The sequence below is a fragment of the Camarhynchus parvulus genome, chromosome 4 (assembly GCF_901933205.1).
Source record: "Camarhynchus parvulus chromosome 4, STF_HiC, whole genome shotgun sequence".
NCBI classification, from domain to species: Eukaryota; Metazoa; Chordata; class Aves; order Passeriformes; family Thraupidae; genus Camarhynchus; species Camarhynchus parvulus.
The window spans coordinates 61,205,114-61,229,409 of record NC_044574.1 but is presented as its reverse complement, the minus strand read 5'-3'; the positions used below and the strand labels follow the sequence as shown (position 1 = coordinate 61,229,409).

General features: G+C 47.9%; 1 protein-coding gene across 1 annotated transcript in view; it reads left to right on the top strand.

Annotated features, from left to right (window-relative positions):
• Positions 1-24,296, top strand: part of ALPK1 (alpha kinase 1) — a 32,518-nt gene that overhangs the window by 1,527 nt on the left and 6,695 nt on the right. Inside the window, exons 2-7 of the mRNA XM_030947784.1 lie at positions 10,440-10,635; positions 13,733-13,887; positions 20,997-21,195; positions 22,058-22,117; positions 22,762-22,848; positions 23,547-23,623. Coding sequence (XP_030803644.1) covers positions 10,518-10,635; positions 13,733-13,887; positions 20,997-21,195; positions 22,058-22,117; positions 22,762-22,848; positions 23,547-23,623 — 696 coding nt within the window. The 5' untranslated portion in view covers positions 10,440-10,517. The remainder of the gene's footprint in view (positions 1-10,439; positions 10,636-13,732; positions 13,888-20,996; positions 21,196-22,057; positions 22,118-22,761; positions 22,849-23,546; positions 23,624-24,296) is intronic.

The window sequence follows — 24,296 nt, the reverse complement described above, 5'->3', positions numbered from 1 at the left end:
TTTATGAGGTAAAAAAAAATGCAGGCACTCTGTGCCTGTGGGGTTTTTGGGTGATCTTCCTGCTGAAATTCTTCTGTTCTGTAGTAGAGGTCATTCCAGCATTACAATAACTTCTTCTTTTTGTTGAAATTTCTTTGGTCAAAAGCGAAACTGCAGATAAATGTGGCATTTGGGCTAATTTAGTGTTTTCCAGGCTGGAAGACTGAGGTGATTTTGCCATGGCTGTGACAGTGTGTTGTTCTTCTGACAACTGACTCCCCTAAATTCAGAGCAAAGTCTATAGATAAATCTGGGAAATGGAAAAATACCAGGAACATTTATGTTGCTGTCAGTCCTAATTGGCTTAGGAAACAGGAGTCAGTCAGGGGAAATGTGCTTCTTTCTCTTTCTGGCATGTTCATGGTAGCTCAGAAGAGTTATAGGAAGTATAGTCTCTTAATCATCTGTGGGAGTGCTTATGAGTTGGGAATGCTGTGGTGACATTTCTTGGACACTTGGAAAAAATGTCCTTTTTAGTTCAGTCTCTGTTATGGCATAAAAGCCTTTCCAGACCAGTCTGAAACTTTCTCCTTATCTCTGTATTGAAATTTACATGATGAAAATTTCCTGAATTTCAGCAGGAAGTCTGGCCTGATTTCTGCTTGCTGAGATTTCCACAGTTCTGCCCTTCTCTCCTAAGGTCAGATTTTGTACCTGCTTATCAAAACTGTCGATATGGTGCTCGGATTTGCCAGTGGGTTCAGGTGTAAATGTTGTGTGTGAGTATAATTCCCGTGGTTTTTTGGGCTCAGAAAGCCCAAGAAGGGTGCTGTAGGTGGGTGGCTGTCCCCTCCAGCCCTGTTTGCTGGCTTTCCCTAGTGTTAAATGCCTCACTGTGTCTTGTCACCTGTCACACAAGCCTGGGCACAGTGCTGCTATACCTGCCCTGTCCCGGGATGGCACAGGGGTGACCTGAAAGTGTCCTGCCAAGTCACTGAGGAGCAGCTGAGTGACAGCTGAGTGATTTAGGGCCATAAAGCCCAGGCTGCTGACAGCCCTTTTCTCATTCCAAGCCACCCAGACATTTCGAGCGCAGGAGTGGGAGCCAGTAGGTGGCAGTTTGTGACCACACGTGGGAACACAAGGTTCTTTTGGGGGGATTTTTGGTTTTTGTGCTAATTAGTTGTTGGTTTGTTGGTGGGGGTTCTTTCCTTTTTCTTTATTTTTAGTTTTTAGTCGTACATTTAATTTTGGTGGTGCAAGAGTTGTCGAGGTGCTTGTAAGTTAGTGGTAATAATGGCAGTGATAGCTTCCAAGAGTTGGGAAAGGCCTGATGGGGTGTGCAATATCCTGTAGTGAGGTTCTGCAATGAGTTATTACTGCACAGCAACCGAGTGCCTCATGCTCAAACAGAAAAGAGACAGGCCCTTCTCCAAGGCAGGTGTGCTCCAGAGATATCCCACCGTATTCCACTGGATGTCAGTGTGACAGGGAGGAGAGGATGTGTGTTCCCTGAAGTTTTAGCTCCCAGTGCCAAGAGCAGCTCCACTCCATCTGCAGAGAGGAGATCTTCCAAAGGAGGAGGAGAGGGCACAATTCCCTCTGTTTATTTCCCTCTTTGGCCCTCGTTTACTCAGGAAAAAGAGCTTTTCCTCTTTTCTTCTCATTTGACCTGAATAAACTGATGAGGAATATTCACCTTGCCTGCTGAGAAGTACTCCTGACAAGATGAACTTTGGTTTTGTCCCTTTCCAAGTTCTCATTTTCATTCTGCATCATGATCTGCCCCTGGTCCTCCTTCAGAGCCTGTCTGGCTTCTCCCTTTCTCTTCCTTCTCAATTTCTGTTTCATTTTCCTTTCCCTCCTGCTGTCTGTTGTTCTTCCCTCTCACCATCCTCCTGATTATTTTTCCTATTCCCTTTGCTACTCTCTCCACCTTGTGTTTGTTTTTCTGTGGACCCTTTCTCCCTCTGCTGCAAAGGAAAAAATAATTTTTGTGGCTATTTTGATAGCAAGGAGTTGAACATTGCCTTTACCAGTCCCCACATTTTACTGTGGAGGCTCAATCCACTCTCCTTGTCTGGTTTGACACCATTCAGACAGAGAAAATTTCATGTGCACACTGCAGGCTGAGCAGAGTCAGCTTTTCCAGTTCCCTTCATTGAACAAAGAAAGTAATTTTGAACAATTAAAGATAATATAAGCTGTATTTTGCTGATATGTAGCAGGACCAGAGAACATAGTGACCTTTTTTTTCTTTTGCAATTTTTTTCCCCTTTAAATTTCTGTAGTTGTGAAGGTGTTGGAGATTCCACAGTGTGTGGCAATAAAAACACAGTTCCTTTATCTCAGTTTACAGCTTTCAGGGGCACCCAGCTGTGAGCAGTGCAGCCTTACAGGTACATCCATGACCATTTCTCTCTTTTCCCTTCCAAGATAGATATGTCTGTGTGTCCCAAACTACTCAAGCAGCTTCCTTCCTACTCAGAGAAGCAGCTGTCTGGTTCTCCTTCACCTTTGATTGTTCTGGAAGCCCTCCCTTGGGAAAGTTGCTGCTGGGGTTTAGGAAAAAAAGGGATTTTTATTACTGTAGGCACATAAATTGGCACTGAGGGGTGGTGAAGGCAGCTGGGTGTCTCTGCTCTGTCCCTGAGAGGAGCTCCTGGAGATGGGAAGAGCAGGATTTCAGAGCACAGGGAGCATCCCTTTCTGGCTCTGTGTATGGCCTCACAAGGGAGCACTGTTCAATAGGCTTCAAAGTGCTGCAGGCCTGGCACAGCCGTGGCTGTGGCCACATGTAATATAGCCTGTAGCTCTTTAAAGAGGATTAGCCTCAGATCAGGGACAGCATTCATTGCTGGGTTTCCTGTAAAGCAGAATATGCTAATGAAATGGAAATGTCTACAGCAAACATTGCATAATATGGGCAACCTCAGAACCGAGCTGGGAGATATCTCTGCTGGGAGCCAAACTTTCATATTCTGCTGGGAGCCAAACTTTCATATTCTGGTCGCTGTTTCGAGAAAAACTGAAGTTTATGGTATCACCACAAGCTCTCTGTAATAAATCAAGATCTGGTTTGCAGTTTTACAAGCAAAGTTAAAGAGATGGCAGCAAGCACTTGAAGGTAACTTTTCAGACATTGTTGTGCTTTGATTGATGTTGTAGTTCTCCAACAGAGACAAAACCCAGCACAGCTTAAAACGTCTTCATTTGGGTTTTCTGCAGCAGGGATGGGCTTTGTTTGATCCTGTGTTCTCTTCCCATCTGCCCATCATTGCTTTAAACACCATTTTTGGGTTTACAGGAGTTTCAGCAGTTTCAGTTTCAGGTGTTGTGGAGGGTTTCATTTACAGATGTCATGGACGTCTCTCAGAAAAATCATTTCAGTGGGATGAAATTTGAGACTTCACAGGAAATTTCTGCCCCTTATCCAAAGCTGCCTCTGTGCCTGCCCTTGGAAGTGTTCAGACCTGCTGGGGTGATTCCCTGCTGGCACAAGGAATTCCTGTGAGCTTTGTGTGTGTCTGTGGGGTTTGGTGCCACCAGCACCAAATCTAAACCACACAGTGATGGACATTAAATACCCCGATGGGCCCTTCTGCCTTTGTGCACTTCAAGTGCCTCATCCCAGCCTGCTGGGGCATAAAAGTGCAAAGAAAGCCTTTGGGAAGAGGCTTCTTCTGGCTGCACTTCCCAAACATGCACTTTCATTCCTCAGATACTTTTTTCCATCCGTGTGCCTCCATATCTCAGGATTTTCTTGTTCTGGGATTTGTTGGTTTTTGTCATTTCATATGATTTTGCTGTTTGGAAGGTTTAGGGTTTTTTTCTGCAGACGTGGAGGGTGGTGATACATATTCATGAAAGAGAAGTCTTTCCAGCCCCTGCCTGCTCTGACAAAGACTTAGCTGTTTCACACAGCAAGCTGACTGGAATTGTGTGGGGCCTGCCTGACCAGATTAGAGCAAACAGGCAGCTTATTCCTCCAGTCATCAGGCCTCCCCTTCCTAACAATTTCCCCAATTGTCATTTTGACAAGGCTGTCATTAGGTGATGGCTTCTTTTGGCCATTTTCAGATAAAGATAATTTCCTTAACTTCCATTTTATTTGACAACAAGTAGTTTGGGAGAGAAAGGAAGTGCTTCAGTAGTTTATGGATTAAGGGTTTGTCACTTCAAAGGCATCTTTGATCTAAAAATATGTGCTGTACCAAATTCATTATGCCTTTTTTTTTTCTTTTTCTTTTTTTTTAGAACTTTTTAATTTATTGATCTGCCCCTCAATTATTCCTTTTTTTTTTTCTACATCCCCCAGTAGTACTTGGGACAGCAGTGATGAGGGGGAAAAGCACCCAAGTGGCCTCTCTGAAAAGTCATGACCAGGGCGAAACAACAGGTGCTTTTGTTCCATACTCTGCTTTTAGCCAGAGGTCCTGCCTGCTCCTGCCACGGCAGCTCCATTCAAATCTGGGAGACAGAGAGTGAGCCTCACATTTTGGGTCACTCCTGTGCTACAACTGGCCTGAAACCATGGCTCTGCCGCAGGCTGGAGATGGAGTTTTGACTCCCTGGTGCCCCTCTGGCCACTTCTCCGTGTACTGAGCAGTTGCTGTGTGGTTTTGGCTCTGTTCTGTGGCTGTGCTGCACCAAGGAATCCCAAACCTCATTCTGACAAACAAAACTGGGAAGGTTTTTCTCCCCAGGATGTTTTTTTTGTAGCTGAAATGCTCTTCCACAAAGCTCTGAGCTCTGGAGCAGGCAGGTGCAGTGGTCATCAAGTGTGTGGCTCCCCAGAGCCCATCCACCCAAGCAGGGGATGGGAATCCCCTTTGGAGAGGATTTGGGAACCCTTCTGGGTCCCTTCCAGCTCTCTGCAGGGAAAGGGAGCCGTGGTGGGGGTGAGAATATGGATCAGGAGTGGGGCTTTTCCTGCCTTAGCTGTGTCAGGCACTGGGCTTCACTTTCACCCCTCTGCTTTTTAGGACCCACAAATCTCCATCCTTGGCTGCAGCAGTGGAAATCCATGATGGTAGCCCATTGTCCCAGCCCCACACAGCCTTAGGTGGGGCTGGGATTTGCCCTGTGTTAATATTAATATATTAATATCTCTTCTACCTAATTACCTCAGCTTTTCCTACAGCGTTACCTCTGCACTAGAGCAGCCAGCAAAGCACCTCCTTGCTGCTGGAGGCTGCTCCTGATCCCATTTCCAAACAGAAGCACTTCTGCTTCAGCTCTGCCTGGGGAAGCTGTGCAGGGGCAGGCTTCTTTTTTTTTCTTTTTTTTTTTTCTCTCCCCTTTTGCCTGCTAATTGGCTGAGACCACCAGAATTTGGAGGACACAGATGTCACTGATAGTTTGCCTAGGGAGCACATTCATGCCCATCTGTTGCAGTCTAGAAGGCTGTTCATATATCCACAAGGCCTTCATTTAATTCTTGTCAGAAAGTAATGTAAATCCAGTTTACCTCAGAGGTCACAGCCAAGATTTATGCCAATGAGCCCCCTGCAATTTACACACACTGTAGTTGTATAGGATGAAAAGAAACCCTTTCATGTTGGTGCATATTAACAAGAAAGCTTGCCTTAGGAGAGGCTTTTTGATTGAGATTCTTCCTTATTTTAATACAGCCAGTTGGGATAGCCAGCTTTACCAAAAGAAAACCTCTAATCTTTGAGCCAGAGAAGTAAACTAGCTAACTAACTGAATAAAGCCCCCAGCAAATCTATTTATTTTTTTAAAACCATCTTTCTGCAAAGAAAGGTAAATGCTCTAGGAAAACACAAGCATGTGTGCACTGAAATGTTCAGGGAAACTGAATTTGCCTTCTGTGGAGATGATATTAATTCAATTATTGAAACCTTTGCTAAGTTATCAAGAGAATGGGTTTTTTTCTTTTTTTTTTTTTCCTGTTTTAGTTTTTAATCCCCCAAGCAGCCAAATCCAAAAATGAAGCTGAGCTTGTTATTTTTGTCAGGAGTGGCAGGAAGGGCTCCAGAAGGCTCGTGCACAAATCCACAGGAGGGAGAGCAGCCAAGGGTGCTGTGTGGTGTGCATGCTCCCCCTTACCTGCTGCAGGTGAAAACACCAGCCCAAATGTTCCACTGCTCTCCCAAGGACAACCTCCTGCAGTTCTTTCAGTCTCCCTGCAGAAACCAGAGGGAGATGGAATGCCAGAATACAGAGTGAAGGTGAGACTGTCACTCCAACAGACCTGTAACGTGATTTCACCCCTTGCCTTTATTTAGCAAGGGACTCTAAAGAGCTTCCCTGCAAATGAGTGTGGCTTCATAATCTCAGAGTGGAAAGGCCACAGCACACCAAATTAGGCTGGAGGGAAAAGCTGGCAGTACAAGTGGTGCAGGTACTGAATTGAAAATGAGCTGTTGGAAAAGAAACGCTCCGAAGCACTTTGGTTATTAAAATTGCTCATAGGAGCAGGCAGGGAGAGCAGGGTACAAAGATGGATCAGGATGTGCCAACCTGATTGCAAAAGGGTTTCAGAGTTGGGCACCTCATTTTCTTTGGGCTCAGTGTAGCTTGAGAGTGTTTCTTTCATTTATCCTCCTCCCTTTTCCTCCTCCCTCTTCTCTAGTTTGCCTGGCCTACAGATTTTACCTTTGCAATGTTTTAGGCATGAAGATCAGTGTGGTTTGCATGGTGTCATAATGACCAGAGTGGTTTGGGATTAGGAGGCAGGAGAGCAAGACAGTGCCATGAAAGCAGGGCTCACATTCCAAGTTCCAGCATAACACTTAAAATAATTAAAATGTTTATTTGAAAGTCAAAACAGCCTCAGCCATAAATAACTATCCATTCCTTGATTGATTGTGTGGAGTCCCGACCGAGAGCTCTGGGAATAAGGTTTATTTGCTCCCTGTTGGGATTAATCCATAAATGTAGTCTCCACATGGAACTCATCAGGTCTTTGCTTCCTCTTCATTAGTCTCCCTGGAGCTGGAGGGTACCCTGAATAAGATGAAAATTAGGATAATATATTTTCAGAGAGAAAAGGCCTGGCAATCTCTAATTTGTATTTCAGGACCATAATGCTGCGGAAAATTTCCCAAATGATGTTGTCTGAGAAACCAGCACTTGTTATCCTTGCTGCATTTGAAGTTTGAGTGCAGCAATTACATCTTCTTTTTCTTAAAGCCTCCAGAGCTAATTGCAGTCTTAAACTGGCTAGATTGACTCCCAGGCTTCCTTCCACCCATGGCAGAACTTAAAATTCCTCTCTTGACAGATCTTTTGGTCTTCTAGCCCAAGGGCTTTGAAATGTCACAGTATGGCCCATTCCTTATTAAAGAGATCATTTCTCTGCATCCCACCCAATCTTTCCTTCCATCCCTCTTGTTCTGAGCCCCAGCCCCAATTAGAGGGAACCACAGAAATGTATTTTCTTGTCCCCTGAGACCTTTGTAATATTTTTTTTCATCATATTTGATGCAAGGAATTATTTTAATCCAGATTCCAGTCAGAAATGGCACTGATTATTTTTTTCTCATCCTTTCTGTTTTAGCGTCTTAACAATTATATCAAGCATTTAAAAGATGGTTTTGCCTGGAACATGAGTAAAGCAGCTCTCCTGGCACCAAGGAATGCTTAAATCCTCAATCTGATGCAAACTTGTTTTTTATTATGTGTTTTCAAAGAGCATTTTTAAGTACACGCTTAGAAAACATTTTTGCCCAGGCAGTTTTGCAGCATGTCAGGCTGCAATTTTCACCACTTCAAAACCATCTCCTTAAAGTGCCACTTGTTAGGATTTAAGGGAACTCTGAGAAAGCTGATTAGCAACCATTGAGAGGCTTCTAAAGGCCTCCAGAAGTTTTTGCTGTTCTGCTCTTGGGCTTTAGGCTCAGGTCCTGTGTTTCCCCAGGAAAGCTGCGTGCCTGGTTATTCCCCCCTCCCAGCTGTCACTCAACGCCACAGCTGTCACAAAGCACAACTTGCAAAGTGGCATCTGTGTGAAGGATGCTGATGTGCTTTAGGGCTCCGTGGTGCATCTTAAGCTGGTTTTATGATGCGAGTCATTGTCCCCAGTGATGGGTCTCAAAAGGCTCTCTACCTCCTGAGCACTAATGTACAGTTTATTGCACTTCTCTCTGCGCTCCCAGCATTTTGGTGCTGCTGCTGTAAATCATCATTTTATTACTCTATGTCCTTGCTGTTTATTCAATTCCTTGGAAAATGTACTTGAAGAGAAATCCCTGGCTTGCTGACATGTGTGGATCAGTGTTAGGGACCTGGCAGCTTCCTGGTGAGTTAAATCCTCCCAATCCAAGGAAGCCAAGTGCTGTACTTCCACACTAATTTGAGCTTCCCTGCTAAGCCCTGGCAGCTCTTTGTGAGAGTGGCAGCCTGTGTGGCTCACAAAGCCACGGGGCCCTCCTGCCTGCAGTAAAGACCCGAGGAAGGTTGGGCTTTAAGGTCTGGGCTGTAGCACAGAGAAGTGGAGCACATCCACGAGCTCCCTTGGATGCTCCTGGAGCCATGGTATTTTTTGTAAAGGGAAATAACCCAGTGTTTGTTTGCTTTAGTGCACCTTCACAGCAAATGGTGCTTATGAGCATTTATTTACAGGCTGTGAGGTGGCAGCTGAGCACAGGCTTTCTCCAGTGTGCTTCTGCACACTCCTGAAGCAGTTTCCAGGCTCCCAGGACTGCTGTCCACAGCAGATCCAAAGCCAGGTGTGTGTGTGCTTGGGAGTCACTGGAGTGGGCTCCCTGGAAAATGAGATTTTTGAGAAATCAATTACACAAAGGAATGGAGCCCGGGCCAGATGGCAGGGATGCTTCATCCCAACCTGGGAGGTACTCCTGGGACAGCTGCACACTCCTTCCCACAGGGCTGGGTAATCAGATAAATCAATTAGCAGATGTCAGTGCAGTTAGCAGAGCAAGCCACGCTGGCATAGGTGTGTTAGTGAGACCACACTTTTCTTTTCCCTGATGGATACCCAGCAACAGGATCAGACCTGGCAGGGTGGAGCAGAGGACTCTGCTTTCTGGCTGCAGTTCCTGGGCTCAGAGATATGTCCCTGACAGATCCTTAGGGAGAGAGCACCTTTGTGGACTGCGATGTGGACTTGCACCATTGTTGTCCCCTTTTTTAAGATTCATCTTTTCCAGGGACAGGTAATTCAGCCACATCTCCTGGGTGGGCTTTGGACCATGCTGGGTTCCATTCCTGGTGCATCCACAGGGATGTGCTCCCAGCACCCAGCCATGCTCAACTGGCTCCAACCCTGCAGAGAGTGGCTCTTACTCGGGGCTAAAAAGATGGGCAAGACTTTTAGGCTTTCCTTCTGCTTTTATCCACGGCTCTGCCTCTGGCTGATCTCTTAGTTGCTCCCCAGCTTCTCTTAGGTGCTCGTGCTCCTTCCCTTGGTCTCCCTTTCACAGCTACTTTTAAAATTCCTTCTTTCTGTGACATTTGCGTCTGCAGAGGCAGTCAGAGCCCCAGTGAGGAGCTCCTGCCTCCAGGCTTTTGCTCTGAATCCCATGCTTTGCCCTGCTCCACCTGCCCTCCACGGCAGGCTCTCTGATCCTCTCTGCTTTCGCATGAGTGCCTCTCTTTTGCCCTCTGCTTTTCAGTCTGGCAGCTTGCTCCTGCCCAGTGCCCTTGAGAGCACGGCCTATCTGCCACCAACTCCAGCATCCAACCATCCCAGAGCCACAGCAGAAAGGGAAAAAAAACTGCCTGGAAACATTTTAGCTGCTAAAATGTGAGTGGTTTCCAGCCAGCAGAGCAAACTGTGCCTGTGTGTGTGTTGTCCTTTGCACTCCCCCCTTCACTGCCATAGTGTTTTCCCAGTTTTAGATGTATTTTCACTGAGGCTGCTCCTGACTGTATCGCTTGAGGCTGCAGGAACAGTTTTCTAAATCGATAGGGGAAAAAACCCTAAACCCTAAATATTTATCTTGTGCTTAATTTTTGAAAGCTGCCTGAGCATTCTGGCAGGTACTGAGCCAGATACCTGTCATGGGAATGGTGGGGATTTCCAGCATCACCACTGGCAACGTCCTAAGCACCTGGAGGAGAACATTCACCCACGGGGTGGCATCCCAGGATGAAAGAGAAGGTCTCTATGGTCTGAGAAATGCACACAGCACGCTCCTTTCTGCCATTCCATCCCGGTTAGCCCGAGCCTCCCAGGTGCAGAGGACTTTGGCATAGACCCACCAGTCACTTCCCTGCTCGGGATGTCATTGTTTCACTGATGAGCCCATCATGGCTCCACTGACGAGCCCGTCCTCTCTCCCTGGCACTCAGAGATGCTCCCCTCACACTGTCCCCGGGAGCCTGCAGTGATTTCACACACTCCTCTAATAAAGTCCTCTGAGCCTGCCACGTATTTTCCTCTATTTCCCCCTATTATCTCCCCCTGCTTGAGCCTTTCGGATAATTGATGTTGCTTTAGTTAATAATTTTCCCCTTCCTTTGTCTGCCAGGTACCTCGGCCTCGAAGAGTTCCTTTTCTTTTCACGGGGATCTCCTGAGCAATTGATCACCGCGGAGCCGGGCCATTCATGAGCGGGCAGAGCGCCGTGGCCGCGCTGCTGCAGCAGTGCCAGTGGGCCCTGGACACCGAGCTCCTGCCCCGGGCACCGGGAGAGGCGGAGCAGCGGGAATACCGGCGGTGCCAAGGTGAGCTCTCCCCAGGGGAGGCGGCAGCGCCCCGCCGGCGCTCAGCCCTGCCCTATTTTTCGTCTCCGTGAGTGTCAAGAGATGCCTGGATTTCAGGGCCGTGAATGGGATGCAGGCAGGCAAAGAAGTGCACTTTGTTGCAGTGAATTGCTGTCAGTTCTAATTTTAGGCTTCAGTAAACATGAGGCTGTAAGGAACAGTTTAGTTTGGGAAGAACAATGCCCAAAAGTTTGCTGATGCACATAAATTTCAGTTATTAAAAAAAAAAAAGAGAGAGACAGAAAAAAAAAAGGATGCAACTTCTGAATAAGGGCACATATTTCCTCTCCTTTCATAGGAACTGGGGGAGGGCCCTCTGTGTTTGTCAGTTTCTCCTCATATATTAAAGAGCTCATTGCCCGAGTCTTTATCTTGTAAAATGTGTGTGACCTCTATAAGTGGTGTCCAAGGGGCAAAAAAAAAAAAAAAACACAACCAAAAAACAACCACCTAAATAAAAACCCCTTTGCAAATATACCTCTTGAAAGGAAAATCCATGCTGGCTAAAGGCTGGAACAAATAACCAGGAAAGGAAGCAGCGTTTAGCGAGGGCTAAATAAATAATAAAAGGACTCTTCCTTTGTTTCAATGCTGGCGTTACCTGCTGAAAGCCAGCAGCAATTTTGGTGCGGCCGCGAAGGGAGGATTTATCATTTCTCCACTCCAGCGGAATTAAGGTTTCCCTTTGCGTGCCACATCTGCGGCGCTGCCCGTTCCCCAGTTTGGTGTTAATAATGTTTCGTTTTCGCCGTGCTTGAGTGGCTCGGCCCAAACGTTAATGTGATCCTTAAAGCCCTTTGTTAGTCCCGGGGCGCGGAGCCGTTGAGAAGATGTTTTTCCGACCATCCTTGTTCTTGCTGGGAGGTCAGCTGCCTTTTCCTGAAGCACCTAAGTCTGTTTGCGCTGGAGGGTGGCGTGGAGGTTTCTGTTATGGATACTGGAAGATTTTTCTCTCCTCTTCTTTTGTTTCCAACAAAGGGCACTTTGTTTCCTCCTCGCAAATTCTTTTAAGTTTGATTGTGGCTCCGCAGAATAGGCTCTTGAACCCCTAATCAGGTAGCGCTTTTTTTTTCCCCCTCCTCCTCCTCCCTCCTTTTCTCCTATTAAATACCACAAAGTATGAGAAATAATCAGTTTAGTTCCAGATAAGGTGAATCAGTGCCCTTATAATCACTCGATTGGACACGGTCCTTCAGGTAAACTGCTTCAGGAAATGGGCCATCAGAGCCTCGAGTGCTGCTCGGGCTTTTCCAGGGCCGTGTTCCCATCAGCTGGAAGGAAAATACCCAGCAGCGGGGTGGTGACAGCGACATTAATAACTGCTGGGGCTCGGCGGCTCTCGGCTTCGGGGGGACCCTCCCTGCGCTGGGGCCGAGGGGCTTTCCTGGCCCCCCTCTCCTCCCGGGGCTGCCTTTGTTCCCGTTGCCCCCGGCTTTCCCAGACCTGCGGCGGGAAGGACTGAAGGCCAAATCCGTAAAAATGGTGGAGAGAGGAGGAGCACATCTTGGTCTCACTTTAGACGGCAGAACGGGTGTTGGGTGGGTCTGGATCTTTTCTTTATTTCTTCTTTAGGCTAGAAATTCATTGCAGTCCACTTCTGTGACCATTCAGCCTTGGTTAATGAACGAGTTTAAATTGCCAGCAGTGAGAACAGCTCTCTGTTATGAGGGCAAACTCTTGTCCTTGGAGCTGGATCTTCCTTGGGAAAAGACTCAGGCAGTCCAGTCCCTTCTGCATGGGACATAAGTCCTTCTGTCCAACAATTTATCCCTTGTGATGAGGCGAATATCCCCACGCTGAGGTGCATATTTCTGCTCCTGCACTGATTTTCCAGTGTGAGGGTGGGAGCAGGGCCTCCTCTCCCCATCAGCCCTAGCACTTAGCCACCTTGCCTCCGCGTTCAGGGCTGAGCCCCTTAGGCACCACTTCAGGAGGATAAGGAAATTGGGCTTTACTTTAAGCCAGGATGTGTAACAGGAAGATTTCCTAACCCCACGTTTCCTTGGGATGGCAACAAGTGAGAAAACATGGGCTGGAAAAAGCGGGAAGATTGTAAACTTGACATTTTGGGGGTGGGCCATAAATGTCCAGCTTGCTGTTTCTTCCAAGGAAAGCCATACCTGTGAATGTGCTGCAGTCCAAGCCTGTAATATCCTTTTGATGAAGTTAATTTTCTGCAGTCCCTGCATAAAAGATTGATTAAAAAATCTGTAGCAATGCATTTATTGCGTTGCCTTGTTAAAGCAGCAATGCTCTCTGAGCAGGGTTTTTTTGGGGGATTAATGGCCAGAAGGGGCCAGATCTGCAGCTGATGATCACCATTAACCCCATCTGGTCAATAATCTTCGTTAATCCACTTTTATTGGCCAGAGAGGCTGCCCAGCCGAGTGGTTAGCACGGCACAGCACATCCACATCACCCCTGCTGCAAGGAAATTGGAATGGGAAAGGAAAATGGGCTGTGACTGAAAGGAAGGGATGGATCCAAGCCCAAATCTCTGGCTCTGTGCTCCTAGCAGTTGCTTCCTTAGTTGGATCAGGTTGGAGATCCACCCAAAGCTGATGGAGTGTCTTAGGACCAGTATGGAGAGGGAGCAGGGAGGGACAAACTGCCCAAGAACTTGCACTTAATATTCATTATAACCCTTTTGATTTCTGTCTGGCTGCCATCTACGGTCCAGGTTTATCTCCCAGTTTGGAAGTGGCTTTCCAGGATGGCTCTGCCACTGTCACCTGAGCAAGGGGGACAGATTTGTGCCGTTGACCCCATTGTTCTCTCCTCACACAGGGGAACAGGTTCCCTCCTGCCTCCTTCGGAGCAGCTCTTCACGCCCAGGCAGCCACCAGCCGGCAGGACTTCCTGCTAAAAGCCTTTTTAATGGCTGGAGGGTCCCATTTCCCTGGAGGGCAGTGCAGCCAAGGGGAACTGAGAGCAGGCCAGCTCCCCTGCCCTCCCCACCAGGCTGAGAGCCCTTGGGAGCAACTGGGAGAAGCCTTTTGGGGGGGCTGCTGTGGCTGAACCTGCTGCAATAGCCTCACCTGCTCTTTGACCCTTTCAGCTCTGCTTCCTGAGGAGCTGAGGAGCCTGCTGGAGGAGGCAAAGGAAATGAAATGGCCCTTTGTGCCGGAGAGATGGCAGTACAAACAAGAGCTGGGCCCAGAAGACAAAACAAACCTGCAAGATATGATCAGCGCCAGGCTGCCTGACTTGCTGGTATGAAGTTCAACACAGCTGTGGTGCTCGGGGGCTTTCACAGGGCACTTCTGGGTCTGTCTCCACTCAGGTGATGCTTCCCTCTTTCCTGAAGAGCTGGCATTATAATAACACTAAAATGTTCACATAGTGTTTTTAAAAAAAAAAACACTAATTTGACAAGAATGCTGTGCTTTGTTTAATTCTGCTCTGCAAGTTGGTCGTGAGGATCACCCGCTTTGGCAGGGCTTGCACTACTCCTCACCTACTCTTCCTCCAATAAAATTACCTGGCAGAATCCCTTTGAGGACCAAAGCTGGCCAAAACCTAGGCAGGATAGGCAAGGATTCAATGTGATTTCTCCTGTGAGATATTCCTCATGTGTAAGGAGCTGCAGAATCCCAAAGGTCCTTGGCGATCCCATCCCTTAAGGTGATGAGTTTGAGCTCAAAGATTAGAAAGTAGCAAGAAATTCCTTTTCTGATTTTCCTGGAGGCACGTCAGGCATGTGGCAAATAGAGGACACCTTTTTCCCATGGTAAGTGCAATATCTGGGCTAAGGGCTATCCCTTAGCCAGAACAGGAATAAAGGTGAGGTTTGTGAATTTTGTAGGGGGTGTTTTTTGTTCCTGAAGCCAGCACCATCCCATTCCTGCCTGTTGTTAAACTCCAGGGTGGCCAGGAGGTCTCACCTGCCCCGGAGGGTCCTGCCTCAGTGAGGCCAGCAGCTTTTCTTTGGGAACAGCTTTGATTCCTTGTGGAGCAGTGAGAAGCTCAGCAAAGCCACCGCAGGGCTGGGAAGTGGCAGCCCCAGCATGCCCAGGTCCTGGCGGGGCTCCTGGATTTCCCCGGGAGGGAGGGAGGGAGGGAGGGGAGTGGCTGCTCGCTCTCGGGTATTTGTTTTCTCCGTCCCTTTGGTGTGTGTGGCCTCAGACAGAAATTTATGGCGGAGGTTGACCTCCTTTACAATCCCAGCTCAGCTCCCTGTAACTTGGGAGCGTTTGTGAGCTCCCTCCCGGGATAAACACCTGCAGCCAGCTCCCCGAGAGACCTGGCTAGATGGGAGATTAATGTGGCTCTAATAGTGGGGCAGTGTTTGCTGCATTATGCCCTCTCCCCAGGTAGATGGGTCTTTTCTGGGATGATACCAATTATTTATTGCTGAAACATCTGTTGATAACTGCAGCTGCCCTTGTTAAACAAAGCCTATCGTGGGGTCAGGGACTATAGGGACCTCAAATCCTCCTCCGTGCTAGTTTTGGGCTATTCACCCACACCCCCTGAAGTCCATTGGCTGCCGTTGTCTCCAGTGTTTCATCCTGTGGTGGAAAATACTTTGTAAACGTTGTGCTGCCTTTGCCCATGTGCTTTGAAGTATTATTTCATCTTCATCGGTAATTTATATTCCAGCACCATTGTACCATGGGAAAAAGGGAAAACCTTTTTTGTTTTCCATTTAATTGTAGATAGACTGACATTTTGACCTGTATTATTAGTATTAGTCAGGAAAAGGGATTTTTTTCCCCCTTCATCCATTCCTTCTCCCCCCTCTTTTTTATTTTAAATAAAATTTCAAGGCAGAGCAAAGGCTGCCTCAGTTCTTTGAATAAAAAGCTGGGGGGAAATGAGGCTGAAGAGAAGTGATTACAGTGTGATGAGGAAAGATAAAAGTCTGAGCAACTTTTTTTTTCTTCTTTTTTTTGGCATGAGGGACAGAAGGATAATTTAATTCCCCGAAGGACACACAAAAAAAATTTAGCCTTTATCGATTTATTGTTCGGAAAAAGAAAAGAAAAAAACCCTTTAATTTTTTTCCCTCTCTGTTTATTTTAATTTGCCATGCTTAGAATAAGTTCATAAACCGTGATTCATTACATTTAAGAAGTGCTTTGAGATGGGTGAATGAAAGGCGCTTCATTACCATAACACACTGGCGGCGCTGCAGCAGGCAGCGCTGGCTCCGCCGCTCTCCCGAGGATGGCTCGCTCTGGGAGGGGGCTCAAAAGCTCCATGAGACCGGCACAGGGAGTAAGAGGATTAGGCTGCGGCTTCAAGGCTTTGCCTCGGCGTTCTCCAGCTTTTAAAAAAAGTGGGACCCGCCTTGCCGGCTCGTCAGGAAGGCAGAGCCACCTTCTTCTCCTTCCTCTTTGCTGGGGGATGCTCAGCGCCCCTCTGCATCCCAGAGAAGGTGCACTGTTTGGTTTGAATTTTGTTGGGTTTTTTTTTTCCTTTTTCCTGCCGGGATTCACCACCCAGAGGCCACAGCAGTTCGACAAGCTCAACATGCTGAGGTTTTCCACGTTTTTCTAACAGGTTCCAGCCAGCAAACCAAGCCCTTCCCGCAGGCCCCGTGGTGGGAATCTAAGGCCCAAAAGGTGATAGCCCGCATCTCTATCCAAAGCCAAAACTGGGAAACACTGGGATTTTATATTTTTAACAAGGCAAAGTCAGAATTGTCACAGGGTCCTTGCTGGCAGGGATCGAGAAGAAGGGATTATTTTTTCTCCCTGAATACCAGGTGTGCTGTGGGGTTCGGAATGGGGCTGCAGATCCCTAAGGGAGGCTGCCAGGGCTGCCCTTCCTGCAGGTCTTGGCTTTCCCAAGAGATGGAATTAGCCTAATGCTCGATGAGCAGCCAATAGAGGGCAACATGCCCATGTCCACGGAAGTTTTGATCCCAATAAACCTGCTGTGCCTTCAGCTGAAGGATGATTCTCTGCACACACGGAGTTCTCTTGTGGGATGATTCATGCTACATTAATATTTTAAGGTTTTTTTTCTTCCTTTTTGGTTCTTTTTGCCCGTTTGCAAACCCATAGTGGTGATGTGGGGTTTGCTTCATTTTTATCACACCTATCAGTAATTCCTGCCTCCAGTCATGGAGCAGGATCTGCTGGGATGGGCACAATGGGAATACAAAAGGAAAAGCCTTCAGGAGTGGGGCTGCTCTGGTCCTTCTGCAGGGAGCTGTGCGGGCCGGCTCCATGCTCCCTGCTGTGGGGAGCTCGGATCCTGGCCCTGCTGGCACTAGGATCTCCTGGGATTTAATGGGAATATTGAAAAGAGTGGAAAATAAGGCCCTGCAGCCCTTGGCTAATTAGGTGCTGATGGATTGCCATTAGGGAGCCCATTCCAAGGGACTGTGCCCTAACTGTAGGTGTGTGTGTGGCACTGAGGAGATGGGAGCCTTTGGAAAAAGAACTAAGGCTGGGGGCTGAGGATTTCGTTTTCTCCTCCTCCTAACGGTGGGTGCGGTAACAGGAGAATTAAAGCCCTAAATCGTAGCCCTGGGATCTCGGTGGTTGAGGCTGACCTTTTGCTACCTGCCTCCTTTAGAGCTCTTCTTGGGTGATCCCAGTGAAACGGAGAGTGATGTGAGGGATGAATTCCAGCCGGGAATCGGGAATCGCGGCACCCCAGCCTCTCAGGGGCTTTGTAAGTGAGAAGTGTCAGAGATGAGGTGCAGGCAGGAGGGCTTCAGCTCCCGGGGGTGACTGCCATGGTGCTGCAGGGCACTCCGCCTTCTGCTGCCTGTGTGGCAAAACTACAGCAGAGTTTGTGTAGACCATAACATTTTTTTTAAAAAAGGGAAGCTGGATCCTGGGTTTGTGTAGGAATAACACTTCACTTTGCTCATGGGTAGGATTTACTCCTGCCAGAAGCAGCTTCTTGGAGTATTTACAACTTTAAATGTGTTTCCTCAAGTGGATTGATGTTTTGAGGGAAGAGGAAAGTTTTTGATTCAGGGAAGTTTCTCATATTTTTAGATGTTGATAATGGTCTTGCTCCCTCAGAGGGGTTCTGTCTCTGGTGTTGCTGTATTTAAGTATTAAAATATCTCCTTTTAATGTGCCACAATATTTTATAAGTGGTCCAGAACAAACCAGGGCCACAAAACGATTGTGGCATCTCTGTATCTTTGGCACTAATCAAGAGCAGGAGCCCCGCATGTGACCATGGTCCCCCAAATCCCTGCTGCCCTGTTGGATCTGAGGCCAAAAGGAACACCCCTTCAAGCAGCTCCCTGGGCACTTGAAGAGTTCTCCTTCTGTCCTCATCACAAGATGCTGCTGTTCTTTTTCCTTGAGGGAATCAGGAGTTATTCCCAGTCTTGAAGCAAGGTAAGGTTGGTTGTAAAGGCTGCCCCAGTCTGTGGTGTTTTGAACTGCCCCTAATGGACCTAATGCTACTGCCTTTAAATTCCCAACTCTCCTCTGCCTGCAGGATGAATAACTTGAGATAATTAACAGGTTCAGTGCAGGCCAGAATTCTCCTCTGCTCTGAGCCAAGAGGGAAGTGTCCAGGAGCTGCCTGGACTCTTCAGTCTGCAGCAATCCAGTGTGTGCCTGTCCCGTGTGTCAGCCTGCACCTCCAGCCACACTTTCTCCTGCCATCCCCGGCCTGGTGGGAGGCTTAATTCCCTGCTGCTTGTGGAGAGGGCCCTGACTGCCGGCTGAAAGGCAGGGATTGATAGAGCAGTCCCACTCGGTGACAGCAGCTTTGGTCTCTGGGAAGGACGGGGTAGGAGGGGGAAAGGCTCCAGCCCCATCCATCGGCACTGTGGCTCTGTGTTTAATCTGACAGGGGAAAGAAAACTGGGCAATTTGTTAGGGTTCAGTGGAGTGCTAACTAGGAGCAGCTCCTGGGAGAGGACTGAAGCACCTGAAAGTACGTGTGTGCCTCTGACTCTCCTGCCTTGTGCATGGAATTAGAAATTCTTTGCTGGCCGCTCTCAGTTTTGTGGCTTTTTAAAAAGGTTTTAAAACTTGGCCGCCATCACAAGTGAAACTAGGACTGAACTGGTTTGAGACGAGTGGGTATCAGCAAACACAGGAGTCTAGAGCACCCACCAAACTGTGGGGATGCTGAAAATTAAATCTTTCTTTCCCCTGCTTTTAATCACGCTGTTTGTAGAGGCGTTTTTCCAAAGGGGATCCTCCTGAGCCTGCAGGCTATGGAGGAGGGCTTGCCTCTGGGATCTTGGCTTTATAAAGAGGGCCGAGAGAGTGGATTAAATCAATATTTCATTTATTTGGGCTTGTAATTCCTCTTACATCAGCTGCCACATAAAGATTTCCCCCTATTTCCTTCCCCTCCTCCTCATCCTCATTTACTATGCACCAATAATTTCCCTTTGACGCTTTTCTGCCCGTCCTAGTGCCAGATGGCCCCGGTTCTGAGCTTCTCCCCTCTCTTGGGAGCGGCCCCCATTGTCAATGCGGAGGAGGCGTCGTGGCTTTGAACCCAAAGCCGGGACCCAAACTTCAGGAGGAGCCGTGCGAGCCGCACACCCTCCCGCTCAGCGCCATCAAGGCGAAACCCCCTCGCTAAAGGCTGCTTTGCATTTCCCCCAATGGTCCCTGTATAGAAATCTGGAGCAAATTTAATTCCCCCGCCACCTGATTCCACTTCCCAGCCGCGGCCAGCTTCCCTTTGTGTCATAAACTCAATTAGGCAGATCCATTTCACGTCGCGGGCACAGATGTGAAAACAAAGTGCGAGCGTACCTCACTCTTTCCCCCCTCCCTCTTTATCTAAAGCGACGGAGAAAGTGAGTAAATCTGCCGGGTTCTGCTTGGGATGGAGCAGGCTGAGGCATCCCGGAAGCCAGAGGGGTTTCCCGGGCTCTGGGAGCCGCTGTCCCGGCTGGAGGTGCGCTGGAGGTGCTGAGGAATTCCGCAGCCACACGAGCTGGCAGGCAATGAAAGGAGCGGGGACTCCTCGCTGTCCCGCTCGGCACGGGGAGGGGACATCGCTGACACGGAGCCGTGGCGCTGTGTGCCACACAGCATGCCTCCCAAAAAAAAAAGAAAAAAAATAGCCTCGTTTCTCCCCCTGGCTTGACTTTTCTACATTTTGCGTCCATTTGGGTTTGGAGAGGGACACAAGAGGTTTCGGCATTGAGCGGCGAGTTAAATTATGCAGCTGCAAGACTGCCAAGCCCTTCAGAATAGGATGCTTCGTTTAGATTTTCCACAATGCTATTGAAGTGCTTATTTTCCTCCTGAAGAGACACAAACAGATGCAAACTTCTGTAAACACTTTAGAAATGAATTCAGTGAGTTTGGCCTCTCAGCAGTGCTCAATAGCTGACAGAAAAATGTCTAATTAGCGCAAGTGGAAATAATAGGGCCACTTGGATTCCTTCCATCCTCCTCCAAGTCTACTTTTCCTAGGAACTCAAAGGCCCTTTTGTTTGGTAGGTCACCCTCTCTCAGGCTTTTGTGCTCCGATCTATTAAAGGAGGAAAGGGAGGAAAAAAAATAGATTAGGCGGTGCTCTGTGCTTAAATATATGGCCTGTTGATGAGCATTTGGAATGGCTGGTTCGCAGTGTCAGTTTACAGGTGCTTGGAGAGTGGGAATCCTCCATTGTTGGCCGGAGTTGTGCCTGCCGGAGCTTCAGGAATCCTTTTCAAGTGCCATCCTCTTAGAAAATCCAACTCGGGCTGAGGAAAGGAAAAAAAAATAAAAGAATAAGGGAAAAAAGTAAATTTGTACAAATCTGCCTTGCTGAAGTGCCACGCCCATAGCAGGCTGTGCCCAGTATGGGAAGGGACAGGCTTTTGGCAAAAAAGTCCCCAATTCTGCACCTGTGATGAGGCTGTGTGTCCCGTGGCTGTCTTTGCTGGCCTCCTGTCCTGCTAACGGCAAGGATCTCAGGAATTCTGGCAATTCCCCATGTAAGTGCTGCTGTGGGCATCCAGGAGAGTCCATAGGCACTTAGGAGTCATTAAGGATGGCCTGCAGGGGAAAAGCATTGGATTCCCGGCCTGTTTGCCTGTTTGTGGTGTACAGAGGAGTGGGTGGCCTGAGCTCCAAGTGGGACAATGCATACAGTGACCATTTCCAGCCTTCCCAGTCTTACCTCCCCCCTTTGCTGCTGGGCATGACTTAAATCCATCAGCAGACCACCAAATTCTGCAGTTCCAAATATCAGGCAATTAAAAAAGTAATAAATCCACAATTACATCTACAACTAGAACAGAATAAACAGCTGGCACCTCCCTATCCTAAACATGAAAATGGGGTGAGGAACAGGATTGGTGAAGCTGAACATTTTCCAGCGCTCCTGAGGCTGCCTGTGGATTTTTTGGTTTTGGGTTTTTTTTTTTTTTTTTTTTTCTCCAGGCTTTTCTGAAGGCCTCCATCGTGGTCCGGGACAGCAGCACGGCCACGGCCGTGGTGTTCCTGCTGGACCGCTTCCTGTACTGGCTGGACGCCTCCAGCCGGCTGCTGCGGCTGGCCAAGGGGCTGCACCGCCTGCATCCCGGCGCTCCCATCAGCCCGCAGCTGCTCATCCGCCAGGCTCGCCTCGCCGTCAACACAGGTACCGCTCTCCTCAGCCCTGCCAGCCCCACCTGACTCGGGAGGCGACACTCGGTCCCCTCCCTGCTGGTGACACGCCGGCGGTGCCACCTCTGCGAGCGCGCTTCCCGCTGCCAGCCCCCTTGAGCTCTGGCCGGCTCCTCTCGGTAGCACAAAAGGGGCCGGTGTGAAGGGTTTCGGAGCCAAAAGAGGGAGAGAAAGTTGTGAAAGGGTGTGGGAAATACTAATTGGGGCTTTTGTCCCTTAACAAATCTTCCCTGCTGGTTTCAAACGGGGATATCTGAATTGCTGTACTCCCGAGCAAGGGCCTTGAGAAAAGGAAATTAGAATCCTGGCATTTTCTCTACACTGTTCCAGCTGCTTTTTATTTTTCAGTGGGGCCACTTGACTGTGCCAACAATGCAGGTTACAACTCCTCCAGGATAAAAAAGTAAAATTCCATCATTCCTGTATCACAGACAGCACCTGAAGGATTTTTAACACATCTTCCTGTGGCTCTGCTTTCCATGGAGACACCTAAATGGGTTTCCAAATCCCACATTTCCTTGGGCCAGAATCCAGCAGCATTGCTGCTGAAGGAAGCAGGCTAGACTACTTTGTTCTGAGGAGTGGGAATAAGAGCTGGGAATCCCAAGAATCTTCCAAGAATGTATGATGTGTAAAGTAAAAAGATACATTCACAATTTCATGTTACTGTACAACCACATGTAACATTCGTGTGTATGTGGGGCGCCTGCATTTTTGGCTATGGACAGCAGCAGTTCTATGTGCAGGTGATACCTGATGAGTAGTTTTATTCACCTCATGCCACAATACATGTTTATGTTCATTTTCTATCTTTTTTTTCTTTGATTTTCTATCAGGGAAACTTTTAAAAGCTGAATATATCCTGAGCAGCCTGATTAATGACAACGGAGCAACGGGTATGTGTAAATTTATTTTCCAAATTCATACTTGCAATTTTGGTGTGTGATTCTTGATCCCAATTTTAACAGTTGCACCAGTCAAAATCAACCCCAGTGATGACTCCTTACATCACACTTCTCTTTCCTTCACCATTCCCTCCTAAAATGTGGGAACATTACTTTATTTTTGAAATCTCTTTCATTCATCCTTACATACCTTCAGTTGGGTGGGAAAATATCCTGAATGGAGAAGTTTAACCTGTGGAGCAGTTTCAAGGAACTGAGTGATGTAGGAAGCTCAGTCAACTCTATCCCCTCAAAAATCCAGATTGTTGGAGTAGTTCAACAATCAGCCTGATCTTACAGACTAAATTCCCACTGATCTCACAGACTAAATAAATACTTTATTCTTTATGTTTTATTTTCCTTTATTCAGGGTTTCTTTAGTGGGTATGTTCAGGTTGCTGTACAACTCTGAAAATTGAGGCAGTTCAGGGTTCTGTTGGTCTGTTTTCCCTGGGAAGCTGAGATTCTCGTATGGAAAGGGCCTCCGTGCAAGGAGGAGAATCCTGGCAGCTTGCTGGGATTCAGGTAACCCTTGGAGGCTGAGAGTGACAGGAATATTTTTCATTCTATGCCAAGTTTTCCCACCCCTCCTGCAGGAACGTGGCGATACGCCGAGGAGAGCGATCGGGTTCTTGTTCAGGCAGTCTGTCTGCAAATCAGGGGACAGATCCTGCAAAAGCTTGGTAAGGCTGTCTTCTGGAAGCTTCCACTCAAGGTTTCCCCATTTTTTCCCCTTTTAAAATGTTACACTGGGCACATGTCAGAATTTGGGCTGGTGATGAACACCCTTCTACCCATAAAACAGGCACAGAGGATGAGTTGCACATCCATCTCTTTGCAGCAAGGGCCTGGAACAACGAGCCAAGCAAACATTTTGCAGGAGTTAACATGTTATTACTAATCTCACCTGAAGCCAAGGAACAATGTGAAATGTTCTCTTTTTCCTTGTGCCACTCCATGTTTGTCCCGAATTCAGTATTCCCAAAGGCAGGTGGTAGTTTTATCACAGGGACATCCCAGCTATGTCCTCTGCCAAGACAGGAAAATCCCTGATTTTCAGCAGGATGGGCTTTTGTATTCAGGGTTTGGCACTTGAGGCAACAGCCTTCATTTTGTGCTTTTGGTTTGAGATACCAAATCTCCCATGATTGTGGAGCTGAAGTCTTTTGTGAGGACAAAATGGGTGTTCATGCACAGCCAAAAGCTGAAGGAAATTCATAAATGGTCAGAGTCACTGAAGCAGAACATGCTTTTATGTTTTGCTTGGTTTTATGATTTTATCATGGTTTTATCCTGTCCTGAGGACCCAAGGTGTGAAATAAGCTGTGGAAATGCATCCCTGGCACCCCCTGCTCAGTGCCTGTTTTCTGCCTTATTTCAGGGATGTGGTATGAGGCAGCAGAGCTGGTCTGGGCTTCCATCGTGGGATACTTCCAACTTCCTCAGCCAGATAAAAAGGTAGCATCTCCTTTCCACTCTGCATCTCCCTGCCAGCCCAGGAAGCACTGCAGCTTAGCTTTTGTTTCCCTCTGTGACACACCTGAGGCAGGGTTAACAGGCAGCACAAAGTCTGTATTCCGCGTTGTTTCCGCGTGCATGCACCGCCTCACCCACGCTTCCTTTCCTGCAGGGGGATGAAAGCAATACTCCTCATTAAGCAGAGCCATCTGAAGTGAAATCATCCCTGAGGATGCCTCTGGTGCCTCCAACAAGGACAGCTTAATTCCAGAGAGCAGCCACAGATTTTAGCTATTTCTTGGGATTAGAGGGAATTCTTTTTCCCCCGAGCATGTCTGTGGTGGGTGATGGATTCCCCTGGCCCTGCAGGACCTGAGCACCTCACAGAACCCCCCTGCCTGTCCTTGGCACGTTTGTGAGGCTCAGCAGCACTCATCCTCCCACTGGAGATGGAGCAGCAGTCACACCATGTGTCCGTAGCTAAACAGGAATGTGAGCCTGAGCCTGGCGAGTCCTGGGGTGATGCTCACAGAGGGTTTGTAATTGGACCCCAGCACAAGATATCCCAAAAACCCAGATCTTGTCACCTCTTGTCTGCCATGTCTTAAAGCTTGACCTCAAGCTCAGAACATTTCTGTGTTCTCAATTGCAGCGGCAGCAGGGGGTTCTGCAG